This window comes from Acanthochromis polyacanthus, chromosome 18, assembly GCF_021347895.1.
Source record: "Acanthochromis polyacanthus isolate Apoly-LR-REF ecotype Palm Island chromosome 18, KAUST_Apoly_ChrSc, whole genome shotgun sequence".
In the NCBI taxonomy this organism is placed as follows: domain Eukaryota; kingdom Metazoa; phylum Chordata; class Actinopteri; family Pomacentridae; genus Acanthochromis; species Acanthochromis polyacanthus.
In genome coordinates, this window is record NC_067130.1 from 7,509,564 (window position 1) to 7,535,289 (window position 25,726).

Below are 25,726 nucleotides of genomic sequence, written 5' to 3' on the forward strand. Positions count from 1 at the left end.
AGAAATAAGAAAATGAGAAAAAAAATTAATTATGTATTCTGAAAAAAAAAAATATATACACACACAAAACAATAAATAATAAAATGAACACATTATTATTATTATTATTATTATTAGTAGTAGTAGTAGTAGTAGTAGTATAAGCACTATTATTTTATTTTTATTTATTTTTGCTATTTTTTTTCTATATTTGGGTCTTACAGGGTGTATATATATATATATAAACCCAAATATTGAGAAAAATTAAATAATTAAAGTATTTTTGTTGCAGCTTTATTTGTTTACCGTAATGAGCAAAAATAATATATATCTGTATATTTAAATAATAGAAAATAATAATGAAAAAATAAACTAATGTATTATTGAGGGTTACCTTAACTTCAACATTCAGACGCAACAGAAAAACACAAAACAGTTTTATATCCACTTACAAAACATTTCTGCAGGATCTGACTACTTCATTCACATTTTGCTATATTCAGATTATTGATTCCATGCAAAGTCTTAGTACTACAACCATATAGATAAGCATGTATAGAAAAATTTGTCCAAAAAATATAAACATAGCAGAAAAAATAAGCATAAATTGGGGGGAGGGGGGGGGAAGCGTTGCTCCAAGTAAAATAAAAATCCAATGGAGTTATGTTTGTGTTGTTGCACAGAAACCTATTTATTTCATAACACTGGGTGGAAATTTAGTTAATTACTTGGAATAAAACAAAATGAGTCCAGAGTCTATTAACTCGGTGTCTGACAGTCTGAGTGATTACTTACATAATTTGATTCACTTACATACCTGAATTTCAGCACGCATGCATGTATTTGTAGTGGGATGTCACTAATTATTCAAAACTATACTTAAGTACAATTATTAATTTGTTTGTGCAATGATTTTTTTTCTGTCAACACAATTTAGCACTGTTCATTTTTATAACTTTAAAGTACACACTGTATGTGTCCTTCAGTGTTGGTACATCATGTCCTCTTCATATTTGTACATACATGTGCATGTGAAAGGTGTAAATAGTCTTTATTATATTTTCAACTGTATTGTACTTTTTCTGTCTTGTGTTTCTGTAAATCAGTGAAGATTATCTTATTTTGTCTCGCTGTAATTTTATACTCCCGTTTCACAAAACCTTGTTACTTTATTATATTGTTATATTTAATATTACTTTGCACATCTTTACTTTCTTTGATAGTTATTTGCATATTCAATACCTTCCTGTATTTCATTATACCTGTGGGCTATTGTACTGCGACGTGACTAATTATTCAGATATAACATTTAAGTGCAAATTTTAGCCACTTTACTGGATTTTTTCCATGTCTTTTCCCTTTGTTTTTCCTTTTTTGTCTTCTCTTTTCAGAAATACAAGTAAAATAACATCATGTAGCACTGTTTTATTTCTTTCTCTAACTTCTTAAATGCAGTAAGATATTGAAACAGGTATTTCTCTCTCTCTGTACCCCAACCCCTACAGTTTGGTTATATCAGTCATATCATATCCTGACTTATCTATACAGGTGAAAAGTGTACATAATCTTAATTATATTTCAAATCCCATCTTTATTGTGCCTTTTAAATTCCTTATCTTCTTTGTCACAATATTTTTATCAGGCTGATTAGAGGTCAATAAAGTTTATTTTATCTTATCTTCGTCTCCATTCATGTTATTTCAATGCTCCAATTCAAGCGCACTTTGCAGGAAATAATTCTTTGATCAACGTCTTTTGTATTAGTAATTTATACATTTAGTACTCGTAAACTTGGATTTTGACAAAACTGCATTTATTTGTACGGGGATTTCACTAATTATTCACACGTAAGTACATTTTTAGGCAAGTTACTTGAATGTTTCCATTTCTTGTTGTTGCTATTTTTACTTCCATGTCGCCTCATTTCACAAGGAAATATTACTTTGTACACTGTACACTTTTCCATAATTACTTAGACATTCTTGCCCTTTGATATATGTGTGTGTTTTTGTACTGGAATTTCACTTACTATAATAATTCAACACACTTCAGTACGTTTTTTTTTAAACATAATTTACTTCAGTATTTCCATTTTTTTGCTGTATTTTAATATGCCTGAAAAAACTGTACTGGGAAGTCACCAACTATTCAGATACTACACTTAGGTATAATCTTTAGGTGCATTAATTGAATATTTCCACTTTATTATGTTATTTTCTTTATCACTTATACTACACTCTGCAGGGAAATGCTGCTTTGCATAGCTTTACTTTTTTTTTTTTAGAATCACTTGTAGTCAGGATTTACTTTCCTGTTGTTTTTTTAACATCACAGGATTTTTTTGTTTGTTTTTTTGCACTGGATAGTTAATAATTATTCAGATACTACATCTAAGCACGGCTTTTATGTACTTTACCGGAATATTTCCATTTGTTGCTGTTATTCTAAACATTGCAGTACATACATAAACTCATTCAGGTCAATATTTTTGTGTCACATGAATTTAAAATATACCCTTGAAGGCAAACAGACACAAATAATAAACACAAATCACAGCAGCTCTGCGTTTTTCTATGAGAGAAACAACAGCATGAAAACAGCGGTGGGGGTGATGTTTAACTGCATTACAGAAGACTTGTGTGTCATTGAAGTGCACTCGGCCGGAAATGATAACAACATTCACCCTCTAACAAAAGTGGTTTTCTTTGGTCACAGTTCTTTTATTATGTTCATCAAGACAAAACGCGATACTCTGCTGAATGGAAGAAGTGCTCGATAAGCAGAGCAAAATGTGTTGGGCTGATTGATAGTTTTTTTTTTAAAAACGTGTTGCGTGTTTGCATGGCAACCACGAGGAAGAAAACAATCCCCTAAACGCACCACGTTTTGGAACAAACAAGTAAAATAGCTGTAATGAAGTATATTGTTGTTTTACTACAAGCCCACTCCCTTTGTTGTCTCTGTCTGTTTGACGTCACCTCTTTGGATAATGGAAAATTTCCAGCCTTCTGGGAGGGGTTCAGGGTCGACGCTTATAATTACGAATCTTGTCGCAGCACGTGAAGGCCGCATTCAGAGGAAAGGAGTGGCGATGGTCGTGGTTTTTTTTTTTCTTTAATCGACTAGACATTTCCAGAACTCCAAGCGTGAAACTGTAAAGATAATTCACATCTGCTTTAACTCCCACTTCAGCCACACATAGCAGAGACAACAATAATCCTCCTTGTTTTTACCACAGACCTGTGACCCCTATTTAAAAGATTAGAAAATCGAAACTGTCAATGAAGCGCAAGGCGTTCACTGAACTGGTTATGACTGGTATAGACCTGAATGGGTGATAGCTTCACCAAATTGTAAAGTACAAGAATTTATAGTGTAATAAAGGTTTGGATTTATGTTCTATTGCCCAGTGTTTGATTCACAAGATCCCCACCTGATGAGATAAAATCACTTTCCTATGTATCCTCATTATGTAACAACTGCTGGTCTACTTACAAAACACTATAAAACAGTTTTGGATCCACTGCCACAACTAACATACACTTTCATATCAAATTATGTATGATCAAGGCACTTTATTCACACACTATATATTACATTCATTCAATATATTCATTTACATCCCTGTATTTCAACATATCTGCATATATTTGTACGGAAGCACGTTTTTTTCAGCAACTGAATGCAGTTTTATGGCACCTAAGCAAGATTGAAAGCAACAATGTTCATTCAGTGCCTAAACAGACAAATGTAAAAATAAAATTAAATAAAAATAAAAGAAAACTTGAAATCTAAATTACATTAATAAATTAATCCAAAACAGCACAAACAAATTGAATAAAGTGCACACAGAACACTTAGTGACATTTTTTGCTATGTTATACTAATACATTAATATTTTCAACAGTTTTACTTTTATCCCATATTAATTAGCAACTTGAAACATGTTTTACTATTTATGTCCTGTTAATATGTCTGCACATGCTACTCCCTAAATCAGTAGCAAAACTAATGCTTGTGTGGATTCTGTGTTTGCTCAGGAGATAAAATTACTGCATGTGGTGCGTTTGCCTGAGGTGCCTTTAAAGACATCTTGTCTGATCTTATGATACTAAAACCTTCTGAAAACTTCATGAGCAATGAACACAGGATTTAAAATGAACTTTGATTCATCAAGTCATCGCAAGGCCACGAGTGTTTCCCGTAATTACACCCACTTCATCAACGTAACAACATTTCAGTAAAGACACGTTATTATATAGTCATTTCATTATTCTGGGATATTTGGGTGATAAAGAGTTCTTACGTGTTGTTTTGCACATTAATGGCTGAATTTGACAAGGTGGAGAGCACTATGATGCCACAGAAACTTTTCTAGGTTTATTTTTGTCCATAGCAGGGCAGCAACAAGCAATTATTTTCATTGTCAGTTACTTTCTCCATCAATCATTGAGTTGTTTGGTCTGTAAAGTGTCAGAAAATGAAGAAAAATGTCAATTGATGTTTCCTTTTTCCAAGATGATATCATCAAATGTCTTCTTTTGTCCACAACCCAAAGACATTCAGTATTTATCAGAAAAGCAAAGAAACAAGATAATGTTCACACTTTCAAAGCTAATATCAATTTATGCCTTTTTCTAAAGAATAAGTCAAGCTTATTGATGGACTTATATCTATATCATTTAATCGTCAACGACTCGATTAATTCCGTTCTGCTCATCCAAACCACACCCAGATTCTCTTGTGCACCCATTTTCAGCTTACTTTTCGAACATTGAACATAGAACCCAGAAGTGAATCAGAGTTCCAGGACTTTGGATTTATGTAACACTCTCATCCTCTGCATGGTTAAACATCGCCACCTGGTGTACATTACTTCAATAGCATATTGATTATAAGGCTTTCCTTCTCTGCTGATTCCACTGTCAAAGATACAAGATAATTTCATCACTCCTCCAGTCAGGTAAAACTGTGGTTTTACGCAATTTTAATTACAATTTAAATTACTGAGGTGAATTCACATCATAAATAAAATGAAAAGGTGCTTTAAATGAGTCTGAGCCCAGTCACATGCAGAAGTACTCAGGTGATAGATAGATAGATAGACAGATAGATAGATAGATAGATAGATAGATAGATAGATAGATAGATAGATAGATAGATAGATAGATAGATAGATAGATAGATACTTTATTAGCAGCTCAAACCATCTGGAGACCAAGGGGATGGTGGTGGATTTCAGGAGGAACAGACCCCATTTCCAGCCCGTTTCCATTGGGGGCACGGTCATGGAGGTGGTCACGACCTATCTGCACCTGGGATTACAGCTGGACAATAAACTGGACCGGTCAGACAACATGGACAGCATCTACAGGAAAGGACAGAGTGGCCTGGGCTTCGTGAGGAGACTGGGGTCTTTCAACATCTGCAAGAAACTGCTGCTGATGTTTTACTCGTATGTCATGTCCAGCGTTCTTTTCTATGCTGTAGTTTGTTGGGGAGGGAGCATTTAAAAGAGTGACACTGCACCACTAGACAGGAGATCTGGCTCAGTGGTGGAGCTGGTTTGAGCAGCAGAAAGAAGGACCCTGGAGAAGATTCTTTCCATCCTGGACAACATACAGCATCATCTGCACAGGACTGTCCAGGCTGCTGTCTCTGACCTGCTCCACCAACAGGCTGAGGAACTCTTTTGTCCCCCATCAGACTGTACAGTTCATCACTGAAGGGTCGGGGGGGGGGGGTCTCAGTCACATTAAGAACAATGTGACTGTAAAATGGCATGCACCTTAAGTAGTTTTACACAACTGTTGTCCAAGTACCTGTCAAAGTCACTTTAAATCACGGTGCCTCTAAATGTGTAAATACTGTATATTGACCTTCAATACATTTAATATATCTATAGATTTTAAAGTTAGAAGTGTTTTTTATAGTATTGTGCAGCACGTATATAATAACCTGTAATGATAATGTTACTAACCTGCCTGTCTTATCTATTTTTTTTTATTTCTGCTGCTGTAATAAGCTGCTGAACATTTGAATTTCCCCCAGGATTAATAAAATATCTATCTATCTATCTATCTATCTATCTATCTATCTATCTATCTATCTATCTATCTATCTATCTATGCGCCCCTTTTCCTGGTAACAACAAAGCATAAACAAACAATCAATAAAAATGAGATCAATAAAAAACCTATACATTGTTCGAGCCAAAAGATTGTTTTTAGAGCAAACTGACTAGATGCTCTCTTATGAAATACGGTAGTGCCTTCTTTCAGATCTCTCCATGTCAGACACACGTGCTGAGTCCTTGCTTGCTTAACACCAGTGACTTTGGTTTCTAACGGCTCCGCTGGAGGGCGACTATGACTTCCTCTTCCTCTGCACGGTTCCTTCTCATCATAAACACCGATCCAGGACTAGATTTGTAATCCAGCTTTTCCCCTTCAACTACCGCAGCTCACCGGAGCAGCTGGGACGCAAAATCTGACCCCAGTTCATGGAAGAAACTGGAAGGATGGAGAAGCTTTAAGGTGGACAACCACACCTGCTGGCGCCTGAGCTGCTACTGTAAAGACTGAGGGTGGTTCGGACCAATTAAAATTGAGCTAGAAAGACCAGCGTCCAATTAGCAGCCGAGTTATTGTCTGTAAGGCGGGGTGTGCGAGTGGGCGTGTGAGAGTCAGTAGGAAGAGGAGGTCAAATACACTGCAAGAGTTTGAAAAACGTGAGGCCGCTTTCTCCAGGAAAGATTAAAAAGGTAGACAGACAAAGTGTGAGCAAAGAGTTCACAGTGCGGTTATTAGAGTTTGGGTTTAGAAACGTTATTAGCGGTGTCGGGGTGGTGTGCACGTTAGCTTGTCCGAAGGGAAGCAACGGTAGCTAACATTAGCTAACGCGTGGAGCCTCGACTACTAGCATTAGAGCAGCAGTAAAGTTATGTCAGTTACTCACTAGACGTCAGCATTATTATCTTTATAGAGGTGATGCGTGGTGTTTCCTCGCAGAACATTAGCTTTGGCTGCGGAGTTCGTTAGCTAACCTTGCCGTTGTTGCACTTTGCTGGTTGTTGTTGTGTCTTTGAGGACTTGTGTCACGGTCACAGCTGTCATGTTTCACTCCGTGCCCCGTCGGCCGATCTGCGAGATGGGAGTGAACACAGTGAGGCTCCAGAGCAGCAGGTCGTTTAGACGAGCCGTGGAGGAGGGCAGAGGGAGGCTGGAGAAGGTCCCCTGGCTGGACCGGAGCGTGGGCCTGCTGCTGTCCTGGCTTCAGAGGGCAGGTGTGGGTGCCAGCGAGGCCGCGGGTTCTGGCCAAAAAAGAAAGGGCTTGCTGTCCATATTTGCGGACCACTGTGGCTTTGTGACCGGTCAGAGGCTCCGACGTGCCTGCCAGATCGGCGAACTTTACTCAAACCTGTACTCCGAGCGAACCAGGTGGACCCTGGTTGGCAACATATGGCGGAGGTTTCAGAACAAGCATGCCCCCAGTGGGAAGCTTGTGGCGGCGCTGGTTGGTGTCTTCATGTGGGACAACGAGAAGATTCAAGATGAGGAGATGCGCAGGTTGGAAATCTTCCATTACATCCACAGTAGATGTATTTATGCTTCCACACACACCTGGGTGACACATTAGAAACACAAAGTCTCAGTAAAGTCGAAATTGTGTTTCTTCTCTGCTACAATCTTTGACATTCTTCTAGTGGTTCAACACTTCTATCACCCATTTGTATGTGCACTTTCATTTGTAAAGTCAGCTGTGCATTGTGCTAAACCCGTGCATCTCTTCATTTAAAGGTGTGGACTTGAGCTGGAGGCTCTGGAGTCGGTCAAACGTCTAAGTTCATCTTCAGGAACTGTAGCGCAACAACCAGAAGGTGGCTGGGAAGTTGTGATGGAGAAAAAAGACTTCAGAGTGTGGAAGCGACCTATTCCGAACAGTCACCTTTACGAGTACAGAGGTCTGCCAAGTCACATGTGCAGCCATATGATCTAACGTTCTCTCAGTTTGTATGATTTGTCTGAAGAGTCTTCCTCTTTTATTTGTGTTTTACTTGCAGTATTGGGCTCCTACAATGATGTCACACCAAGACAATTCTTCAATGTACAGGTACAAACTCCTTAAATCTTATTGTGTGCAATTTGGACTATGTTAGGTGAAGAAATTAAGTGAAGCTGATTATTTACAATAAGAAATGATCAGGTGTTTCCCGTAGCTATACTATATAGTATGGTACATTGCGGTTTAGTGTGTCCCAATATATAAATAGCACAAAATAACAGGTTGTGCTACTACATCTGATGACATTTTCAGTATGCAAACCAGCACAAGTAAACAAGCTTAGGCCACCAAGAGCACATAGTCACGTTTAAAATGAAATGTTATGACAGTATGTATAAGTACTGCGTGGACTGGTGTGTACTTAAAGTAAAAACACAAAGTATGCAATTTGGAATGTTTCCTTCGTTCCCTGCCAGGAATTCAGACTGACAGGGAAACTTTGTATTACTAAAATTAAATTGCAATTGTATCAGTGTACTGTTTGTATTGTCAGTAATATAGCTGGGGACATGTGAGTTTTTGTCATGGATTGTGTTATGTAATATTTGTGGTAGTTTGTTTAAAACTTGCCCTGCTGCCCTTTCTCCATGTGTTTAGTCCTCAAACACCTGTGCTATTTTAATGTCTGCCTTTCCCTTTCCCCCAGTTGGACACAGAGTACCGGAAGAAGTGGGATTCTCTAGTTATCAAGCTTGAAGTGGTGGACAGAGATGCCAATACAGGCTCTGAAGTTGTGCATTGGGCTACACACTTTCCTGTGAGTTTGATTGCATTTATGTCTACAGAGAAGAGGCTGTTGGTCTCGTGACTGTGTTCACAGGGCACTTTTCTTTTTTTTTGGTTTTGTTATACAAGCAAGATATGGGTGACCTTGGATTGTCATTTCCCCGGGAACAGTTTGCATTTCAAACTGTCAGCTGTTATTCAATCTGTTTAATCTCCCTTCACAGTACCCCATGTATTCGAGGGACTATGTGTACGTGCGTCGCTATGATGTTGACGTCGACAATAACTTGATGATCTTGGTGTCCAGGTACGTGCTTTTGGAGTAAAATATGACCGCGTGTTTGCATATTTTAGCAGCATGAGCTTATTATATGCTGTATGTATCTCTTTATTGTGTGTAATTGTTGATTTGTTTTGTAGAGCCGTGCAGCATCCTCGAGTCCCAGAAACCCAGGAATTTGTGAGGGTTAGTTCATATCGATCAAAGATGGTCATCCGCCCTCACAGGTCCTTTGACGAGGTTTGTGGTGAATGTAATACTCCACAAATGATTTAGATTTCATCCAATGCTTTGTGTGTTGAAGCCTCTGGTTTTGTTTTTTGTTTTTTTTTCGACACAGAATGGATTTGATTACCTGCTGACCTACAGTGATGACCCCCAGACTGTCTTTCCCCGATACTGTGTGAGCTGGATGGTGTCAAGTGGTAAGGATCGATCGATCGTCACCTTAAACATCCCACTTGAAGCTGGAGCCTGTAGATGTTACACATACTTTTAGACTTCTGTGCATTTTTATGATTATTGAATATATTTGTTTCCTATTTGTTTCCTATTGCTATTTAAATAAGTAGGCATATTCCAGCAGGATTATGAGATGTTTCTCTTTTATTACTCCTCAGGTATGCCAGATTTTCTGGACAAGCTGCACACTGCTGCTCTGCGGGCCAAGAACCTGGAAGTGGGGATTCACGACTACGCAGGCATCATCAAATCCAGTGACACCAACCGGCAGTCGAACCAGGAGCGCCTCACTGGAGAAAACACACATTCAGGTGGTTCTGGGCAGATCTATGCCTGAGATGGATATTTTTATTTTATTTAAAACCTGGGGTTCTGTTTGTGTGTTTCACTTGCACTTGAGTCCAACTCAAACCCTCCAACCCTACACATTAGGGGTACAGTACATGAACTGAAAATGAAGGTTGCAACTCACATTTAAAGGCTGCTGTCCATCCATGGTTGTACTGGTTCTTGGTGGGATGTCACAAGAACAATGGACTGCGTTGTCGACAGCATAACTGTTCTTTGGAAAAGATGTTTCCATGGAAATTGTAACCCAGACTGCTGGTTTTGGCACCTTTGTCGCTCAGCCAGCAAATGCCATGTGACATTTTGTTTCCGTCTTTGGTGATGACATATATCCTGCAAACTTTATTAAGATCGAGCCAAATTTCCTAACTGTAGTGATGCTTCTGCCAAAGCACTGTCTCTCGTTTTTACAGTCTTGTCTTCCATTGTTTGACTAAGTTTAACTCTGTGCCCTGATCTGACCACCAGTGGCCACATGACTGTATTAGTGTCTTTGGTGTGATCACAGCGAGACACGGAAATGCTCTTACGCATTTGATATGAAACGGTAACTATGACTGGCTTCTGGTGGACATCATTGAAATATTAACACTCAGCCAAATTTATGCACTGACAGACGAGAACCTGAGCCCTCTGGGGAAAAGCTTTGTAACAGGTTTTCTTCATTTCATGGATTTAAAGCAAGTGGTTTCCTGTTTGCTCGCAGCACGAGTGACTGGATGGGGTGTGTTAAAGGAAAAAAGAAAACTTGATAAAAAAAAAATGACACCATTACTGGAAAAAATGTCCACAGAATGTAAAAAAAAAAAAAAAAAAAAAAAGTAGGGCTTCTTCTTGTGCTTTGGGGATGCCATAGGGTTCAGACTCTCTCACCGTGTCTGTGAGTGTTGGAAGCTGCCAGCCTTCTGAAGATGAACCAGTCCTTCAGCATTAGGGGCATAGTGTCTTATAAAAACCACGTAAATCCTCAGATAGAATGGTACTAATGAGCTTCTAGGAAGGCAAACGTAATAGAGACGCTCTAACAAACCAGTGCATTCTTTAGGATAACATGGAGTAGTAGTGCCACTTGCAATCCATTCACATTTCATTTGAGTTTAAAAAATGAAGTTGTCCCATTTCAGCGTAAAGATTATTTTGTTATTCTGGTATTCTTCAAAGTAACTTTTGGAGTTAGGTGTGTTTGTGTTTTCTCTGTGTTACTGCAGATCTTGTGCTTTCATAAAACCGTAGCCTGAGTACTGAAAATCTCTGTTTTATGAGTATCTCCATCTCTGTAACATTGTTCTTCTCCTGAATTGTGATTCTGCAGTGTTTTGTTTTGTTTTTAAATTTAATGTGAGTCCTGCTGAAACTCCACAGAATTCATCCTTCAAAGTCAACCTTGTTGCATTTGTAATTAACTTTACCCTGCAGGTGTTATGAATGTACAAAGAACACCACAAGCTGTGGACATGGCCTAATAAAGTACACTGTTTACAGCCTGACAGACTGGCGCAAATGTCCTAAAATAGTTTGTGTTAAATAAAAAAAAACTCATCTTGTACTAGATTTTAATGTCATAGTTTCTGGAGACAGTACATCTGACTGAATCAGCTGTTTCAGAATTAGCATGGTGGGTTTCATTTTTGTGAAAGAGGTCTCATGTAGGAGCATTTGTATATCCCCTTGTGTCATATATAATTCTCCCCTGTATTAAACGAGTGTATGATAGCAGATACCCTCAATATGTTGAAAATGTAAGGGAAGAAGTGAAATGCTTGTTTTTGATATTGATCACATACTGTCAAATAAAAACTGTGAAACTTTAAATTCATATTACCCAATGAAACATGCCATATTTGCTAATGTTTATCTTGTGTGGGAATGTAACATTTTAATGCTCTGTCGTTTGTGGACACCTGCGTGCCACCTGTAGCTGTCTAAATGGGTTCTCACACTATCAGTCTGTGTTGTCTTTCTGCAGGTCGTTTAACATTTGTTGTTATCAGCGACCTCATGTGAATTACTTTAGGAACAGAAAAAAAGATTGTGTGGATATGAACTGGTTCAGTTGTGACTCGTATGATTTTTAAAATTTCTGCAATGGGATGGCGACTAATCAGATCCAATAAACAGATCTTCATGTGTGTTCAGACTGCTCGTGTCTGTGACCTCGTCCTGCTGGAGGAAATGGGTGATTAGCTTTGTGTTGCTGCCAAAACAGACAGCATAGTCCAGTCTAATGGGATAAACTGTAAACCCCATACGTGTTCTGTCTGCACGTAAACACACAGACGCTCCACTGATTGATCAGCTTTGACATTAACCCCCACAGTGTCTCACATCTATACTTACACCTCCACTGTTAAGAGTGTGCAACATGCTTATTATCATTTTATTTTTAGCAGCAAGCCTGCAAGAATTGTGCATTAACTTACTGTATTCTCTTTTTCACAGCAGACATCTTGACTTGTGCAGGTGTGTAAATACTGGCTGCATTCCACATATAAGAGGCGGTGCTTCGTTTGTGCTCGCTGCTTCCTATCGTGGCTATTCTCACGTAGCCAGACCTTTATCACAAGTTACTGATACTAATACTGGATATGAGCTGTGAAACGCTATTATACATGACTACCAATTAAACTTCACAGAGGGCACAAGATTTATTATTTATGTCTTCCAGCTGACAGTGGCTGCTTCATTGTGTGTATCAGCAGTATTTGCAGGCGTGTGCACGATATTTAAAAATCACTTCTAGGGTGAATACAAGAAAGTAAACGTGCATTCTGATCTCTGTAGAAATTATTTAACCCTCATCAGTACACCTGGGATCCATGCGGACTCAAAGGGGATATAACTTGTCATAGTTTTTTACTTGTAAGTTGGATCTTGCAGTCCTTTTAGGTAGTTGTCACACACATAGTTGCCATCACATGCACCAAAGCTTATTTGATTCCAACCAGGTTTGTGGTGTATATATAAAAAAATCATTTGGGCTAAATGCAGACCCCAGCTGGACTGTGCATCTTTTATTTATGTGTGTTCTGTTGCTCTTGTGATGATTGCTTCAGCTGCATTGTGTTTCATTTCACTTCAGGAGTTCTTACACTCATTTTGTAAGCAATACATGTCAGTAATCATCAATAGTGATTTCATTGTTTCTTTCATATTTTTTTATCTATAGACGACATGTTTTAGGAAAATATACATTGAGAGGATATGGACAGGTACAGAAATGTGAAACTGATGAAATACTACCAAGTGTACAGATTAAGTAGGTTTCGCCACGTGTACTGATGAGAGTTAATGTTTTGCTTTTATGTTGAAAAACTTCCACATTATTCTACCTTTAGAGGTGTTTCTGTGCTGATGTGACAGAAATTTGTGCCTCCAACTCCGGCTGCTGTGATCTGATTTCTACTTTATGACGCCCAGTTTGATCAGACAACCGTTCTAACATGTCAGACAAGGTGAAAGCTGTAAATAATAAAATCAATAATGTCATAATTTAATTCCATAATGGCTGAATTAGCTGCTTCTGCTTAATGGTTTTGGCTGCGGGTGTGCTGGCTCACTGTCTGCGTGTCATGGCTTCTTAGTGAGACATCTGAGTAGAATATAACCAACGTTAATGTTCTTAGTGGCGCCTTTTCTTTTTCTGGCAAGCTGTCCTTTTGATAAACTGCATTAAGGGTAATAAATACAATAACTGTGTTTGAATTATAAAAAGCACACCAACTTATTATTCACAGTGAGTGCAGTGGCATCGATCATATTAAGTCTTACTCATAGTGATTTTAAGATTACATTTCAGAAAAGGTATATTTTTTTCTGGGAATATGAATGATACCACAAATACATGTATAAATATTTATTTAGGATGAAACCCATTGATTCAGTGCAGGGCTGTTGGTGTCCTTGATTGCCGTAATGGTCTTTATGACTTTTAAACACAATATTTTAAAGTGTTTTATCATCCAAGACCTGCTGCACATCAAGCTTTGGCTAAAAAAAACTGAACTGATTAAAATAAGAGTCATAAAGAAAGGAGGAGTCTGTTTTCACACTTAGAATTTATTGCTTTGGTGCATTAGTCGTGATCACACATCACAGACTGAATTTCAAACAAGCAGCCGAGCTTCAGCGTAGAAACCAGAGTAATATCATTTCATCATCAAGAAGATAAACCGAGTCTGAAACACATCAGCTGGTATGTTTCATGGTTTGATTTGCAGATGTGTGATGCGTCCTAACAGTCGACACATTGTTTTAAAATATGACCTTCTGCCGCCTCAAATTACGAGACGCAGTTAAAAGTCACCGAGCACTTACTGTAATTGATCATTTCCACAAATCTGCCACACTGTGACCATTCAGCTGGTGGAAAATGACAGCTTTATTAGGATGTCTTTCTGTCTTTTAAATGTTTGCACTTCATTCACCTTGGAATGCATTTATTTTCCGCTGCTAGTAAAACACACACACGGGATGTTTAGATGATGTTTATTGGTCATAGTGCGCACATATTAAAGCACATTATGAGATAAAACAACACGAGTTACAGTAAAAATTAAGTCAGGGAAATTGAAAATGCTCATATGAGAAGAATTAAAATGACTGTGATTCTACCTTTAGCATCTTTCTTCCAATACTTTCAGATTTATTGCTCTGTTTTCGTGTTCGTTTCATTTACACTTTAGAATTTAAATGTGCAGAAACCCAAAACTGGAGGTCTGAGCAGCTGATAGTGCCCACAAGACTCCAAGGTGCTTGGCACAACCATGAACAGAATATGTACTGCATGGTTAGATCAAGCACAATGGAGTCCTGAGCAAAGACGAAAAAATCCTCAGATCACTGGTTGAGCTCAGCACCAGACATCCAAGAGACCTGCAACCATATTTCATTTAAGTGATAAGTTAGGGGGGAAACAAGTTAGATGGAATATATCTTTCTGTTTTTATCAGAAACAAAACCGGCAAAATTCCTAAAAGATATACAGCAATCATTTTTCAAGTTCTTGTTGAAGGACAGTCCCACACTTCAACGGCATCGGCAGTGCAAAATTTGAAAAACTCCAAAAGACGATGGACGGGATCCAAGCTTATATATCTAAAAAAATTTACAGTTGCTTACAAGATGATTACAAAAGAATCATTACGAGTTGCAGTTAAGAACATCTGCAGAATAATTTTAAAAAAAGATTAGTCATAGGTCATGCTCACTGCGGAGAAAAGAGGCTACACCCTTCCTGCGCACGAACTGCGTCAAACCCCACCCTCTCGCCTTTCACGCCCGACTCCAACAGACTCAACTGACAAGGAAAATCTCAAATTTTTACCACTATTATAGCAAAAAAAAAAAAAATCACTCAAAACCTCAACATTTTTAAAGATTTACAGGAGGCCTGAGAACTAGTGGCTCAATTAAATTAGTTTCCTCATCAGTCTATCTATTGGGCATCCTCCAAGTAATCAATGGAACCATTTTGGTTGATCTTGTTAAGAACTGCAGCATCTCATAGAGTCCAGAAGCATACATATTACTTGTAATTCACTAAAAAACAGCCGGAGCGGCCATGGACACCAATGAACTCAAGACTAGCTAGATCACTGCCGTCCGTCTGAGGACATTCATGATCTCCTCGGTGTAAAGACTCGACCACTTCTGACATTTTTCCTCCTAACCAAGTTAACGGTCACTGAGTGCAATGTCAAGAGTCATGATACCATCGAGCTAAGAGAGCTGCTTCTCCCAAAGGTTTGACAATCTTGTTACCTTCTCCAGTGTCTCTTTCATCTCCCCAGGGACATCTTACTAAAATGAGAAAGCATTGGGACGATAATCAACTTAGAGCTCAGGCAACTGGTGCACTTTGTGTGATGGAGTGACAACATGATGCATATTAATGCAGCAAAGAGAAACCTGCATCTGGAGCAACCAAATGGCACGAAAATGGGAGTAGTTTGGGTGGAAACGGTGGGTGGTGGCAGTGAATTTGACTTCTATTTTTCAGGACAATGAGGATGTTGTAAAGAGATGATGGGATGGTTTTTATGAAATGATGGTTGTGATACATTATTTTGCTTTCTTACCTTGTTTTCTGTTTTTTCTTTCTTCAGAGTTGTTCGCCATAATCTTGCTGTCAAATCGACTATGAATCTCTGTGATTTTGGAATCTGACTGAAAAAGTGTCTGATTTAAAGCAAAAAATTACAACAAATCTTTTTGAGACTTAAGCTCACACTGGCCAAGTTAACAAACTATTATTTAAAAAACAATGTCACATTTAGGTTTAACTTACTTTAAATTTAACTGAAAACCTCCTGCTGATTTGTTTGGGAAGTCCCTTCTACACTTCTGTTCTTTCCAAGAAACCCACCTTTCCATCCGCTGGCCTCAAAGTCGACGCAGGCGGCTGAGGGCGAAGAAGACGACTGGGCGCTCTGAGCTGTGTCTTGGGGTCTTCCAGCTTGCTCTACTGGAGACAGACTGTCCTGACTGCGTCCTCAGCACCCTTCAAGTCCACATCTCCTGCCCCTCCTTCCAGCTAGGAGGGGTTGGCGATGTTCTCTTGGGATAGGTGCACTGGCAAGGAGGACTTGGTCAGGCTGGGATTGGACGTGGGTTGGGGAGTTTGGGGGGGCCACCGGTTCCGCATTTCATAAATATTAATACAGAGTCCTCCCTCTCCAAATGGGTAGATTCTTTAATTTTGTTAGAGGGGGAAGTGCTTTATTCACTTAATGGCTTTTATTAGTGCCCGGTCTTCAACTCTTTCATTAGCTAAAGTGCTGCTATAATTTACAGGGTAAAAGGGGGTGGGGAAGAGGCGGCGTCTGAGCAGGGTTGATCCTGCTGCTGCTGCTGGACAGGAAGGCATCACCCTCAACCACTGCAGCTTTTACTAAAAATCAGAAGAAGAAACTGGAGTCTGCAACACCAGATACACTCCAGATAGCGTCCTTATCGAACCATAAGTGTTGAAAGTGTTGTGAGCATGTTGCATGTTGACTTTTATAAGTCCATTATCTTGAAACTTCATGCAAATCTAAGCTGTTCAGAATTAAATGCTGCAGTAATCAATAATATTTGATTGATAATAGTTTGGACAGTTAAATGGTTGCTGACATATGAGCGGAAAAAGATATTTTGGTGATGCAAGGTGGTTTTCTCTCTACGATCACACTGGATTTGACTCACCGGAGATCATTTATTGAGATCATCTTTCTTTGCTATTACATATCTTGTGATTTCATTTCTTTTTTCCAATAAATGCAGCAATACAAGACTGCAAGAGTTCAGGTTTTAGTGATAGAAGTGATAGATTGTACTGCTCAGAAGATGTTTAGCATGTTAAATTGCTTTTTTTCCCATTACTGACACAATTTATACATGTATACTAGATGATCACATGCTAAAAATACTAAAATTAACTTTTCTTTCTAAAAAAGGCCTCATATTGAATGTGCTTTGGCCAGCCGCATACATCCCCAGAACAGAAATCAACTGGATCATGCAGAGCTTTGTCCTTTGGTTGATGTACTGCTTTATTCTTCATATTTCCAGCGTGACTGCATCATACAACAGTCTATATACTGCATTTGTGCGAACACTGGCGCCATCCTCTGCAATCGCCGACACAAAATGGCCCCCAACGCTGCACGCAGCCCGCAACATACCGACATTAGATGATGCTAGCTTGCAGAAGTGCAGCCGGCTCTGATAAAATGCTCTTTATTTTGCTCTGTGGAGTCTTGTTAGTTGTGAACAGCTGGCATCTGATGACCCCGGACTGCATCTGAGTGAATGAACTGATTAACCTGAGTGGCCGTCCCCACCAGAGAGAGGGAGCGGGCCACCAGCCTGGATAACTGCCCTCATCATCAATGTCACATAAATCACTTAGCTGGACAGTGCTCCCCCCCCCCTCTATCTCTGAGCCAGAATGAAACGTTTGTAGTAAAGCTGCTGCTGCTGCTGGTTTCTGAAGATGGAACCGTGATGGATTCAAAGATGCGACTGTTCAAGTCAAGGATTTTCTGACGCTTTAGTCTCCAGTCAAACGATTTAAATACTGAGTGAAAAATGGGCCTATTCACACTTCATATTCATTTGGACACTTCAAATAAATTGACTATTTATAGACAAAGAGAAAAAAAGAGACAAGAATGACCAAAGTGAGATTCCATTCTGTTTTTATTGTACAGTTGTTTTTTAGGTTTTAATGCAAGCCTTAACCAATATTCAATATGAACTATTCATGGTGTTAAGTACTGGAGGTTCTTTTAAGAGTGACACTTGTATTTGTGCCGCCGATTTTAAATTAAAGCAAAAAAAAAGAAAGAAAAGAAATTGGAATCACATGACACAGATGCTCTGGTGGACATGTTGGGTGGATAAGTGAGCAGCTGTACAGAACACTTTGTGATACGCAGGCCATGCAGTGAATTAAGACCCTTTGTTTTTTACTTTTTCACCAGCTGGATAACATCTTCATCCTCCAACACATGGTCCTTGCCCACCTTTTGAGGGTTGTGCTTCACAGATGAGCCCCACACGAGTGCGCTGAAAGGAGAACAGTTAAAGAATTATTGAAATCATTGTTCATGAAATTCAACGGGATACGTTTCATTTACGATCTCACACAACAAAAAAGAAAAGCTGAGTTCATCAGGCCAAAATCCCACTATTCATTCACTGCTGTTACAACAATGGTTCCTCTATAAAGTAACCTACAGGGTGCAGTGACATCCTTTAGGTACAGAGGCTGTCTAACTGCATGTGCCACTGTTTGACCCTCCTGTTCCCTTGAGGCTGGGTAATGTTCAGCAGCACTAACATACAAACTGATTGATGATCCTATTGCACTTATTTAGAGATGGTGGTGCAACAGATCCAAAAACTCTCCAGTTGTTTGGTGTATTTTTCCACACAAAGGGGACACTATCTCTGATTAAAGGGACTGTGATGTTAGAAACAATTTGATGATAGGTTGTCATGTCTCAGAAAAAGAAAATGCAATCCTGAAACAAGCATATGACGAAATAGCTAAGATGAATCTTCTGGAAGTTAATGGAAGATGCAGATATAGGGCAAAAAATCATCCCATCCAGAGTACGACTGTTTTCTTACCAAGACTAGCTGACTTTTCTAAATTTAAATTTCTGAAATTAGTCGGAAAGGTGCTCTTTTTCAGTGAGAAGTGAACAAGAAAGCACACATGATCAGATCTGTACGTTATGCGACATAATACAAGTATTTCAACTACAGTACTCACTACTTGAATTCTTTGATGAGGTTTTTGTGGATCTTTAAGCAGAAATCCTCCACTGAGGTCCGCTGGTCGGGAAGTACGACAGGAGACGTGTAATCGGGAAGCTGGCCTTTAGGTTTGGTGTAGCTGCAAATGAACACATCATCTCAGTCACATTTTTCAGCCGGAAAACAAGCATTTTATTTTGCAAAAGCCTTTCACCTTCATTTAAAAAAAAAACCAAAAAAACTCTTACATGCGCACAAGCTTTAGGTAGTCCCACATCCTCTCCAGCAAGTCGTCAAAGTTCCAGCGGTGGTGGGCTGAGATGGGAACGCAGTGAGGAACTTTGTAGATGATGTCAAGCTCCTCGATGGAGATCTGGTCGATTTTGTTGAGCACATAAATGCATGGGATGTAGACTCTGTTGAGACCAGGACACAGTCTGTTAGTGGGGCTGGTATTCATGAACCTACCGCACACTCAATGTTTCATATTTTTACTATTTTTTGTTCCTGAAATCGAGAGAAATCTATTATTTTTTTAAATCTATGTTTTCAAGCCGATACTGTTTAAGTACCTGTAAACTGATTCAGAGTTGTCAGATGGAACAACCACGACCATTTTTCTGATTTTTTCTTTACTTGTCAGACAAGGCAAACAAAGTTTAGCACAGAATATTAAATTTAGCAGTAAAATTCTCATTTAAGCCACAATAAACCTTACCTGCCTTTAACAGGTTTCTGTTAAAAGATGTAAAATGTTCAGTTTTTTTCCTCAAAGTTCACATATTAAATCAAGTGAAGGTTTTGTGTCGTAAAAGGAACTGTGTGTTTTGCTGTATATGTGCTATACATATTAAGTGACTTCAACCAAGTGTAAAATCTGTCCTAGTATTTTTTGAGGCGTACGTTGCCAAACACGTGTGCAAAGGCACAGAAAGAGACTCTGTGGATGCTTTATTTTGCAGTGATAAAGAGCTAATTTGGGGTATTTATTTCCTTAATGAGAGTTTGACTTATTTCTATATATTAGCGTACAATCTGCTCTCTTCTTTCTTCCAGGTATCTTCCAAGAGAATGCACAGAACAATTATATGTTCCCGATGAATACCTTTTGCTCTACAGCTGCACAGAAGGCTGCGGTTACCGTGCCTCGAGTCATGCAATAAAATATCTTTGGTTGTGTGTTCCTTTTTCGTTATACAACACAACACAGAGTCAGACCTAATTATGCCCACTCTACATATCTTTCACAAAACATTCGTTGAGTTTTTAATATCCAGTCTCACAGAGGTATTGCACTTTTCTACATTTTTTTTTTTTTTTTTTTACATGAGCGTGGCCCGACACACAAAGAGCATTTCTACACGTATCTGCATTGGTGTAGTGGGAATTCGCTTAGGATCTCAGATTCCTCCAGGCCACACCCACTGGGAATGACTAAGGAAGGCCCATTCTGGCACTTCAGCAGCTTACCGATTTCCCTCCACCACATCAATGAGGTCATCAGCTGTGGAGTCGCTGCGCAGAGTGATGTCGGCGTTGTGGATCTTGTACTCGGCCAGGATGCTCTTCACTGTTTCAGCGTCCAGCTCGCTTTGTGCACACTAGAGAGGGAGAGAGAGGGAGGGAGGACACAGAGAATGAAAATATTTTATGCATTCATGAATAATTTTCACACCGTACAGTTTATATGATGCTTCCAGCGTATGTACAATGGCATAGAGACAGTCGTCATTATGGTATTTATTAAATAAATACTTTGCAGATGGGCAGCAGAATGGCCATCTTCTAAATGCACTGACAATCATCTAAATATATCCCTCACAACAAATTCCAGCCTGTCAAAATAATGACAGTATTACAGGACATCCCTTAAATCAACGTTTTATGATGCAGTCAACACATGCTGCCACTAAAACCAAATAGAAACCCTTATTAGCATATAATTCCAGGCTGCGTGGTCATTTCCATCAACACAGATGGATATACAGTACGTCTGGGCATGTGTGGACACTTTTCTACTCTGGCAACCTCTGGATTCCCTTTTTCATTTCGGAGACTAAAGGAGCATCCTTGTGTGAGACGTACCGTGGCAGTAAAGTTGATGCCTCCTTTGTCCTTCTTCTTAAAGCCGATGTTGGGTGGTTGCTTGTTGAGTCGGATGCCAAAGCCCTCCAGCTCGTGCTCTATTAGCTTCTTATGACCAAGAGGCTTCAACACATCGAGCACAATCAGGATCAGATTGCAGGTTCGAGCCACTAAGTTGTGGAGATAGACAGAGGAGCGAGATAAGAGCACTGGATGGAGCAGCAGGTGAAGGAACCCCATAACTTCTTTAGTAAACACACTATGAAGTCTGCTACAGAATAATGTTTGTGATCATTTGTTTTTTTTCTACTTTCATTTAAGCAAACTACAGCCTAGTTGTTTGACTCAGTGTGCCTGTTTGCTAAAATCTTGCAGGAAAGCACTTCAAAAAAAATGTGGAACACGTAACAGCACACAGGAATGATGTAGAAAAGCTGCAAAATTCATCATATAACGCAATGTTTAAGTTGTTAGTACAAAAGAATGTCCCTCTGCAAGCTATTGATTTGAGCATTGTAATATCTAGAAGTAGTTTCTGACTGTGGCAAAAAATGATGAGTCAAACCACCGCATTTGGATCAATAAGGGAAAATGAAATTATAACAGCATTGCTTTTTGTGTTATGTTATCATTTTATATTCTCAATGAAAATCCCTTCCAGTGATCACATATTTACCTGCGATGACCTGTCTGCCTCTGCCTTTGCCATCCTTGGCTCCCTCGATGATTCCTGGCAGATCCAGGAGCTGAGAAGAAAGTAAAGAATCAACCCTCTGAAATCACTGGACGGCAGCGCAAACATTTGATGGATGTCGAAAAAAGAAGAAACTCTTGTACCTGAATTTTGGCACCTTTATACCGAATGACTCCAGGTACTGTTGTAAGAGTGGTGAATTCGTAGGCGGCTACCTCAGAGTACACACCCGCAAGGTTACTGAGCAGCGTAGACTTTCCTACTGAAGGAAAACCGACGAAGCCGATGCGAGCATCACCGGTCTTTGCAACATCAAAACCTGCAAGTCAGGAAAAAGATAAAAGGAACTCATATCAAATCTAATACCCAATATGATGCTTTACCCAAATTTAAAGACCAAAACAGAACATTCCTATACACACTATTGTACAGTTACAAACTACTTCTGAGAGGAATGGTTTTCTTTTTATATATAAACACATTAGCTTATTGTTACTAAATGCACCATCGCACGCTAAAGCAGGTGAACATAAAAAACTGTAGCTTTGACTTAAAAGTACATAATTTGAAAACCAATCTATATTATACTGATCTTCCTCAACCAAAAAATATGTTTACTCGTTACATTTGTCTTAGATTTGGTTTTTGGATTTACCCTTTTGCTGTATTGGTTGTTACCCCTGCCAAGCTAATTTGATCTTTAACTTTAACATTAACCGTAAGGGGAAAATGTAAAAAGATTGTACTCAACATTAAAAAAGGTACCTCTGTGGGAAAAAATCTAAGTAAAATGCATCTTAAAAGAGCATTTCCTTTTTTAGTGACACAATTACTGCACAAATTTTGTCCAAACTGTCAAAAAAGAACACTGTTCAAGGAGGTTATCCCTCACATTGTGAGTAAAACATGTGCTTTACAGGGCAAAAAGCACAGCTAAGACCAGTAGGAATGCAGTAGCATGACTTTACCTTCTCCCGTTCCACCACCACTGCCTCCCTTCGGTGTGATGAGCTCCCTCCTCAGCTTGGCAAGACGAGCTTTGAGCAGACCCAAGTGGTGAGCTGTGGCCTTGTTCCTCTGCGTCCTGGCCATCTACAATAAAGAGCAACACCCGTTTAGCAACAGTCAGTGAACTGCATCAACTATTACACAACCACACAAGAAGACAAGAGCAGGTAAAATGCCAGATTGTTATGATCACAAACTGATGTCACTAAGACAGTAAATTTCTGTAATTCCAAAAAGCTGCTGTATTTATACTACAAGTCTGCATAACTATCATGCATCTGTGTTGCACGGTTTTTACTTAAAGTCAACTTTAAGAGTATGCAGTCTAAAAAAATAAAAATAAAAATCACTGCTTTACCTCAAAGTACCGTTTCTTACTAATAATTAGTGCTGAATGATATGGGAGGAAAAAACTTTCCAGACACCTCCAAAATCTCAAATATTATCATGAAATATTTGTGGAAAACTCCTTTTTGCATTTCAAAAGGTGTGGCTGCATTAGACAGACACAAACAAATACAAATTATATTTTTTTGTTTATTGTTTACAAGAAAACTAACAAAATTAAATTCTACCAAAATGACCAATACTCAAAATTTCTTATTTTCATGGAATCAATCAACTTGAAGTTTTTATTGGCTTTTTTTAAGGATTTATTTTGTATTATGGCTGTGATTGTACTAAAAGAAATCACACTCGAAGACCTAAAAGTGACACTTAATGCAATATTTCACAAATGTATGGGGTGTCCAAAAACTTTTTTCCACCACTGTATACGTGTAATTTTTCTAACATTGCAATTTCTGATATAATTTGATGCCTTAGTTCAATATTGATTGCACAATAACTTTAAACCATGTTATGGATTACCACATGAGGCACCATCATATTATTAATTGCACTACATTCTAATTCAGAAGACAGAATTACTTCCCACGTGTATTCAGTACATTTCTAAATGCCATGGGAGACAGAACAATTATCATAAAAGCTATAATCATTATGATGTTAATTTGAAATCGGTTCAAGCCCACAAATTATCTCAAACACATGATATTGTGTAACGGCAATAAAAAATTAACCACAGAAGAAGCAGCAGGGATGTCACACAAAGACACAAAACCAATAATAATAATTAAGCACAATTGTTTCTCGATATATTAGACTTAGATGAAGATCAGATCACACCTTATGACCAATTCTAAGAAGTTTTCTATTCTTGCTGCTGTTTAGTTGTTTGGCTTAGAAAGAGACAGGAAATGGTGATTAAAAATTAAATGGTAAATAAATATTGATCAGTGTCTCCTGAAGCCCAAGATGACTTCTTCTTCAGATGTCTTCTAATGTTCACAACCCAAAGATATTCACTTTAATGTCATAGAGCAGGCAAGAAACAAAAAAATATTCATATTTAAAAAGCCAGAGTCTGAGAATAAAGACTTACTCTTTCTTTAAAAAAAAACACACACTGATTATTCGATTATCAAAATAGCTGTTGATAATTTAATAGTTGATTAATTGTTGTGAGCAAATCTGGAATTGACTTTAAGTAAATAACTGATGGCACATAATGCTAAAACAACAAACCACGACTGTGATGGTAACTAACTGATTTCTATTTAAAATGAATAAATAAGGGGTGAAACGGTTTTCTCTGTATGACCACCTCATTTGTAAAGTCACTTCAAGACAGAAATAGTCTGAAATCAACTCCTAATTAACTATATCTAATCCTGTGTTATCAGATGTCAGTTTTTATATCACTTCACAAAGCTACTTCCACATGATAAATATCAACATAACCCAGCAATGTTGACAAGTGATAAAACGACGACTGTCTCAAACAATCTTATTTCATATTATGTTAACTTAGATCTAAATAAAATTTTTAGGGGACTACCGAGCAAGCCGGTTGCTAGCTTGGTTACCACACAGCTAACTGTCTTTGCTTCAGTCCCACCAGATGCCAACACCCGTTATACTCTCTAATTTGACTTATAATCCATATACAAATCAAATAAATAACTTGTTGATACCCAGTGTCACCTGTCAACGTACATAACACAAGTATTACGTGTAAAACGAGGCCCAGCTGTGGGATATGTGTGCTAGCACTAACGGCTAGCAGTTAGCTAAAACGTGTCTGATTCATTGGGCTGGCCTGAGCTCTATTTTTTTTTTTACCTTACCTCATTTTCAATCTCCGCTATTTTCGCGAGTATGCTCATGGTGGCGGCGATCCCGGTGTACAAATCACGTTACGACGAGAAGATGCAAGGATTTTACATGAAAGTTGGCAAAGTTGGTGCCTGTTTAGCATGCACAACCACACAAATGCGGCTGTGCGCGGCTTCGCGGGAAATCTCGCGAGAATACCGTAACTGCCGTAGGCCCCGAGTGATGACTGACAGGAGACAGGTCGTGAAAATGGAGGGAAATAAAGCACCTGTGAGCAGAAAGACTTAATATTCAGAGTTTCCGTGTTGCGACGTGTATTGTAGTGATGCAAAATCATGAAGTCATCGACATTAAAGTAAGTATTGTACCCAAGTGCAGCCGCAATATATCCACTCTATACTACTTTATAGTCAACTTCATTTCGTAGGCAAGTGTTGTTCTTACTTTACTACGTGTTTGAGTACAATCACTGGCTACTCTTCAAGTGAAATGTTTTGCATGGAAAAAACTAAGATAAGCTTATAGAACACAGTATTTTGCTAAAGATTAAGTTGTACGTTCACAAACTTCTTGACTTGTACCCAGCAAGCAGGAGACATTGCCAACATATTTTGTAACATATTGGATAACATTACCTACAAGTTTTAATACTATCT

General features: G+C 38.6%; 2 protein-coding genes across 3 annotated transcripts; one reads left to right on the top strand and one right to left on the bottom strand.

The window, feature by feature from the left end:
* The first annotated feature begins 6,289 nt into the window (after positions 1 to 6,289).
* Positions 6,290 to 11,996, top strand: stard7 (StAR-related lipid transfer (START) domain containing 7). 2 transcript variants are annotated; one of them, XM_022209971.2, is made up of 9 exons: positions 6,290 to 6,742; positions 7,068 to 7,547; positions 7,779 to 7,942; positions 8,042 to 8,091; positions 8,690 to 8,800; positions 8,994 to 9,076; positions 9,190 to 9,289; positions 9,390 to 9,474; positions 9,670 to 11,996. In XM_022209971.2, exons 2-9 carry the CDS (start codon positions 7,093 to 7,095, stop codon positions 9,846 to 9,848), a joined length of 1,227 nt encoding a protein of 408 aa, XP_022065663.2. In that variant the 5' UTR covers positions 6,290 to 6,742; positions 7,068 to 7,092; the 3' UTR covers positions 9,849 to 11,996. The 2 variants fall into 2 exon arrangements, with proteins under 2 accessions (XP_022065663.2, XP_022065664.2); XM_022209972.2 differs by having other exon boundaries at positions 7,088 to 7,547.
* A 6,026-nt stretch (positions 11,997 to 18,022) lies between these two features.
* drg1 (developmentally regulated GTP binding protein 1) lies at positions 18,023 to 25,251 on the bottom strand. Its single transcript, XM_022209978.2, has 9 exons — positions 25,082 to 25,251; positions 22,853 to 22,976; positions 22,028 to 22,203; positions 21,867 to 21,936; positions 21,191 to 21,360; positions 20,576 to 20,706; positions 19,354 to 19,521; positions 19,122 to 19,244; positions 18,023 to 18,409 (listed from the first exon to the last, which is right to left on the bottom strand). Exons 1-9 carry the CDS (start codon positions 25,118 to 25,120, stop codon positions 18,310 to 18,312), a joined length of 1,101 nt encoding a protein of 366 aa, XP_022065670.1. The 5' UTR covers positions 25,121 to 25,251; the 3' UTR covers positions 18,023 to 18,309.
* Positions 25,252 to 25,726: the final 475 nt, after the last annotated feature.